Source organism: Lactuca virosa, chromosome 4 (genome assembly GCF_052849685.1).
Source record: "Lactuca virosa cultivar CGN04683 chromosome 4, Lactuca_virosa_CGN04683_v6, whole genome shotgun sequence".
NCBI classification, from domain to species: Eukaryota; Viridiplantae; Streptophyta; class Magnoliopsida; order Asterales; family Asteraceae; genus Lactuca; species Lactuca virosa.
Genome location: NC_136429.1, coordinates 41,198,524 through 41,205,103, shown reverse-complemented (window position 1 = coordinate 41,205,103; position 6,580 = coordinate 41,198,524). Strand labels below are relative to the sequence as shown.

Below are 6,580 nucleotides of genomic sequence, written 5' to 3'. Positions count from 1 at the left end.
TGTGGATTTGTATTGAGAAAAAATAGAGACATGTCTCGGATGAAAAGATGTTTATGTCGTATTATGTATTAGTTATTTATGTACCTGTTTTGTTAATTCTTTTTTAATTGCGATTGAGGAAACAACATACATTAAAAGTAAGGGACATTTATTAACTAGTCACAAAACACACGTACAACAACAAGCAACTTAACTAACGAAAAACAATTAACTTAACCAACATGCATATTAAAAATGAAGGACATTCTTTAAAAGATTTCATGCATCTGCGTGGGTAAACTCGCTACCATCATATTCAAAACGGTATAGTTCCAAAGCCACCTGTCGCAGAATGTCTCCATCCATATTTGCATGTTCATTATCCAACTCGTTATAAATACGTTGAAACTGTTTCGCCTTTATTTTCAAATCCAGAAACTTCGCTTTGACATCTCTTCTTCTTCGATATTGAGTACGCCCCATTAAATGGTGAAACAAATGACAGACACGAGACCAAAATGATCCAGCGCGAACTTGTGGGGGACCCGATGAAAAATCCTCCTCTACAGTTACAATCCAAGCTTGAACCAAAGCGACCTCCTCTTCGTTCCTCCATATATGTGGTACAGGTAAGTCCATAATTGCAAGGGGAGAGGTAATGCGATACAATTAAAATGGATATTAACAACTATTTATAGCGACTCCTTATTTTCCCGGTGCAATGGCTTGTCAACTCAAGTAGCAGTGTATTATGTTGTCATTCGATGGAATGACTTGTCAGCTCAAACAGTGATCTGTTGTGTTCTCAGTTAGTACCCTGTGTTCGTCAGTTAAGTTTGACTATGAATTGCAGACATATTAGAAGACTGGACTGCGATATTGTGTATAAACTACTATAAATTGACATTAAGTTAAATAAATAGTTTACTAAACGATGTTACAGCTGCTCATATATTATTTTTGAGATTTTACTCTCTTTGTTTCAATCAAAATGAGTTCTATACCATGGAGCAATGACGAGTTCTTGGTTCTTACACGTGTATATATTCATGTGTACGAGACCAGCAAGTTGAACGATCCAATGTTTTGGAGTCGTTTAACCAATATTTTCAACGCTGAAAACCGAATGACTACAAGAAACGATCGTGACGAACTAGACATCTTAGCAAGATGATATGAAATGAAAACCGAAGTTCTATTATTCAACGATGTTTATACCAAAATTGACGACACCCGTTTAAATGCTACTGAGGAGGTCATCTTGGAAGCTGCTAAGGAGGAATACAAGTCATTAAGTGACGAGTTGGAATTCCAGTTTGAAGCCCCTTGGAATATTTTGAAATATATCCCGTTTATTTAAAATCTATTTCAGTTTATTAGGTGAGTACTAAGTTATTTTCATGTATTACGTATGTATTGGATGCATCTTCTATGTTTAATTTTAATTAATAAATGCCAATTGCATTAGTTTTCACAATACATTAGAATACATTACTAACAAGAATTCCATAAACCATTACAAACATTACAACAATTACATGAAAAACAACGAAATACTACAAACAAAACATTAAAATAAAAAACAAGTCCATGGGTTATTATTAACGGAAAATAGAGCGGTCTACATGAAATACTGATTATTTTTAACAACCTTCCAAACTTCCTCATATTCGAAGTCTCTGCCGTCACGCTCACAGATGTAAAAAACTGTAACAACTTCCAAGAACTCTTCTTTGTCCCGACAACGAAGTTTGGTACTTTTCGCATAATTACACGCTCGATTGAACCATGTCACTTCTTCCTTTACATCCATCCATTTAGTAACAACATCTGATTGTTCTCGTTGTTGTCCTTCTCCCATCTCATGGTTGAACAAAGCTGTTATGCGAGTCCATTCATCACCTACTAGGCAATGCGGGGGAGCAAGTAACGATACACCATCCTTAACACTTAGCCAACATCGTGTAAGAACCAACACCTCGTTTGTCGTCCATGGCCTTTCACAATTGGAACCAGGTACTTCATCCGAAGAACTTGCTGCATTCGACGACATTTCTAAATATGGGAGTTGGTTTCGTTTAGGTGATTTGGGTGTTTGGTTTTTAGATCTTAAACGTCTATTTATATTAATAAATACAGGACTATGAACTACAACTTTGACTACGAAATGGTTGCATTTGGACTACGATTTGTAGGTTTCTGCAGTGACTTATCATGTCAAACAGTCATTTATGTCTTGTCACTTAAGAGTTTGACTACGATTTGCAGGTTACTGCAGTGACTTATCATGTCAAACAGTCATTTACGTCTTGTCCCTTCAGAGTTTGACTACGATTTGCAGGTTACTACAGTGACTTGTCATTAATGTCTAGTCATTTCAAAGTTGGACTATAAATTAGAACTCTGACTACGAAAAGGTAGCATTTAGACTAGTATGTATAAATACCACTTATAGCACCAGTTTATTATAATGTCGACTTTATTATGAGTTCCTCACACAAATTCAAAGTTTGCTCATGCAACGAAGTAGATTGTTACTACTGTGATTCAGTCGACCCTTTTTTTACACCCTCTTCAGCCGGGCCATATATGTCAGATGAAAATTTTGAAGAATTGAAGAAAGCTGAAGAACAACAAGAAGAGGACAAAGAGTCATCCCGACTTCTCACTCAACGTGGTAATGATATTGCATCGGAATGCAAACAAGCTCAAGAATGGATAGACCTCAATAAAAACAAAATCAAAGAGCATGAAGAATGGATAAAAAAAGACTAAGAAGGCAATCAAAACGACTGAAAAATGGCTTGCTGAGAAGGACGAGCAGTTGATACACATTATGGTGCAAAAGGATCGTTTGGAAGACAAAATGAGAATTAGGGATGACTATATAACAATGGAGAAAGAGAAGTACCCACTGCAGTTCCCTGAGTTTAAAAATTAGTTACAAAATTGTTGTAATATTATCATGATACACCTTTGGTTGCAAAAGGATCGTTTGTTGTTTTTTTTTTAAATAACATCTTGTAATTGTTATAATCTGCAAACTAAATTTTATAATATAAAAGCTTCATTAATTGTTATAATATACAAACTAAACTAAAATATGAAAGCATAGCAATGTCTTGTAAGATTTAATAAAAAAATTACAATACATAATAAGTTAACAACTCTTCATTTCAAGGTTGTTTTATATCAAAATCAACGTCATAGGTTTGTGAGCAATTCGCTGAACCACCAATATTAAATGTCATTTCTGCAGTAGAAATTGTGCGACGTGCTCCACTACCGGACGCCCTTCCAGTACAATTGTTTCTCGTGTTTCCTAGTTGACCACATGTAGAACACTCTTTTCTAATTGGACCCTCGCCTTGGGATGGAATGCGGTCTGTGTTTCTTGGCCTGCCTGGCTGATTTATCCATTATAGGTGGCTTAACAATCATCAAATCATCGGGGATATCCCATTCGGATGGCTTTGGCAAAGGGTTTATTGATTCCTCATACGTTTTCCTCAGTGTTTCGGTAAAGTAAGCATTTAATGCATACCTCGAGCAGTCTTGGTAAATGTTCACTGTTAAACATCTTATTACATGACCACAAGGTATCCCATCAAGTTGCCAATGCCTACATGTACATGTCATATGTTGGAAATCAACAATCACATTTTGTGCCCCCTTTTTGACCTCGCATTTTGTATCTGAGATCATGCGAACATCCCACTTACTAAAAGTTTTTTTGTTTTTTTTTACAATATCATCGGCCCAAGGGGTGAGTATTGTTGTTGCTTCCGCTAAAAAAACAGGCAAAATGAAGAAGTTAAGATCAATAACATTAAATTAACAAAACATTAATATTAAAAATTAACTTAATACCTGCAAAGTTACGTCTTTGAAACCACCATTGTTGCTTTGTTGCACGAAAAAAATCGATCAACATAAGTATTGGCACCTTACGTGCGTGTCTAGATAATGCATTTATAGACTCCGCACTATTGGAGGACATAAGATTGTATCGGTTCCCTTTAAAATATGCCCTTGACCAAGTTTCTGGATTTATACTTTTTAAGTACTCCCATACTGGTTCTTTTGTCTTTTTCATAACATCCATGGCAGCGTCAAAAGCATCAACTGTGTACGCCCTACAAGCCTCCCAAAAAATTCCTTTAACTGTGTTACTCTTCCCGAATCTAGATACTATGTTGAAATACAAATGGACACCACATATTCTGTGATGAGCGTGAGGAAAAATGTTGGCAACGGATGTTGCTATAGATGGAGACCTATCAGATATAATTGTAAGCTCCTGCATATTGCCTATGCAATCACGTAGTTTTTGAAAAAACCATGTCCAAGAATCGGTACACTCATTTTTGCATATACCATATGCAACCGGTAATATTTGGTTTTGTCCGTCCTTAGTAACTGCAAGTAACATGGTACCTTTGAACTCGCCCTTTAGGTGGGCTCCATCTACTACTAGGGTCGGTTTACAAAATTTGACAAAAGTGAGTACCTACAATACATTGTATATCTATTCAAATACACCAAAATAAAAATGAAAAAATTAATAAAATATTATAATACTAACCGAGCAACCAAGTGCGACGTACAAAAACTCAAAGCGATCATCACCATCTGTTTTAATATGTGTCACCGTACCCGGATTATGTTTGACCAAATTGTGACAATAAGCCGGAAGGTTGGTAAAAGAATCCTCTTTCGTATCCCTTAACAACAACAATGCATATTGCTTCGCACGCCATGCCTGATGGTATGAGATATTGATATTCAATTGAGCATTCATATCATTAATAATATCTTTTCCCCGATAAACTCTACTATAATCTTCAGCCAAAACATCAGCAAGATATTCACCTAAAACATATTTGTTAGCTTGTCGATGATTAGGTTGCAAAATTGTTGAAGAACATGTGTGTACATCAACAAATTTATTCACTTGGAAAAGTCCATCAGAATTTTTAATTGCTTTTGCTCTTAGTAACCAAGAACAATTTTTCGAAACACACACAGCCTCATACCTTGATTTGGTGGATCTACTTGTCCTCGTCTGAAAACCTTCTCGAAGACATTTTTTACCAATACACCGCTTTAAAAGTTCTTTGTTCTTAAATATACTCTCACATTCAATCTTTTAAAGATTGATGTCTACCATCTGTGTTGGGATATCTTCATTAATATCAACTGGGCATGCTGGTACAGGGGGCATACTGTAAAAAAGGTTATCGGGAAACTTAGCTCTAACTTCATCACCCAACTCATCTCTATCTGAATTGCTTTGTAAGTCGGTTATATCTAAACGTACATCAGCAACATCAACATAATCCCCGTAAACATGTTTTTTTCATTTTTTTTACTCGGATTTTTTTTCTTTTTACTTTTATCTACTACACGCCTATTCATAACTTTAACTTCTTGTTCAACAACATCATCACAACGACCACCCACATCATTAAGATATGTACCAACATCATCATCACCAAACATACTTGTAATTCTCAGGATCCACATAGTGAATATGTGAATAACTAACATTAACATTTTCAGCAACACTGTGAAACTGAGGTACACTAGGAGTATTGAAAGTACCTATCGGATCGTTGCTCCCTTTATAGCTGCATAAATTACCACCGGCTGATTTCCACTGTGACCAGCCTCATTAACCTCATCTCCTTCATCAACCACCACAAACACTTTGACAGCCCTTCCTCCACTACATTTGATTACATTTATCAACATTCTAACATTCATGTCTTCAACTATATCTATATAATAATTTAATTCAGGATGATGGAAATGAATACTAATTATATATTTGTCTAACAAACCAATTTTGCTTCTCACCACAGATACAAAATCACTATAACTAATATACTCAGAAAATATCAAAGCGAATTCAGAAATACCTCCATGTGGACATACGTATTCCAGATTTGTTTCAATGACTTGTCATCTCCCACCGGCTACAAGACAAACCAAATATTCAATCATTTTTTTAGAGAGATTTTAGAGAAATTTCCTAAACAAATAACAACTAAACTGATAATTTTCTACAAAACTTTATATATAGTAAGGTTATTTCGTAGTCAAACCAATTGATTTCATAGTAAAAAAAAAATAAAAAAAAAATCGTAAAATCGCAGATGGAATACAGAGGAAATTGCAGATGGACTGTGTCCATCTGCGATTTAAGCCTGCCCTGCCCTATATATATAGAAAAAAAATATAAAAAATAACCCACCTGCGAATGTACAAGTGGCTAAAGCACACTTGTGCTTTAGCCACTTGTACATTCGCAAATGGAATGTGCAAATTGCAGATGGACCATTCCCATCTGCGATTTTTGTGGCCATTTTTGCAATTTCAATTTTTTTTTTTTTGACTATTTTCCACAAAGTGATTAGTATTTTTGGCTATTTTTATCATTTTCTCGTAAAACAATGGTTGATTACTTTAAGTTAAAAAGGTTTCGGTTGTTGGGCTTATTCTTTGAATCTTTGTGTTGTGGGGCCTGTGGCTTTTTAATACCTCTTTAAAAAAAAGTCCATTTAGAATTTATGGATTCATTTTTAAAACAATATAACAT

The 6,580-nt window shown here is 35.2% G+C and overlaps 1 protein-coding gene across 1 annotated transcript; it reads right to left on the bottom strand.

The window, feature by feature from the left end:
- Window positions 1–3,330: 3,330 nt before the first annotated feature.
- On the bottom strand, window positions 3,331–5,481 carry LOC145104332 (uncharacterized). Its single transcript, XM_079041598.1, has 5 exons — window positions 5,373–5,481; window positions 5,147–5,289; window positions 4,565–5,101; window positions 3,850–4,489; window positions 3,331–3,767 (listed from the first exon to the last, which is right to left on the bottom strand). The coding sequence occupies exons 1-5, from the start codon at window positions 5,479–5,481 to the stop codon at window positions 3,331–3,333; spliced, it is 1,866 nt and encodes a 621-aa protein (XP_078897724.1).
- Window positions 5,482–6,580: the final 1,099 nt, after the last annotated feature.

Bases quoted from the DNA above. Each gene is read 5' to 3' on its own strand.
- LOC145104332 (XM_079041598.1), bottom strand. From the start codon at position 5,481: ATGTTTGGTGATGATGATGTTGGTACATATCTTAATGATGTGGGTGGT. The intron at 5,102-5,146 runs GTAGACATCAAT...AGTATATTTAAG, and splicing joins AAGATATCCCAACACAGATG to AACAAAGAACTTTTAAAGCG. The intron at 4,490-4,564 runs GTTAGTATTATA...AATGTATTGTAG, and splicing joins ACGTCGCACTTGGTTGCTCG to GTACTCACTTTTGTCAAATT.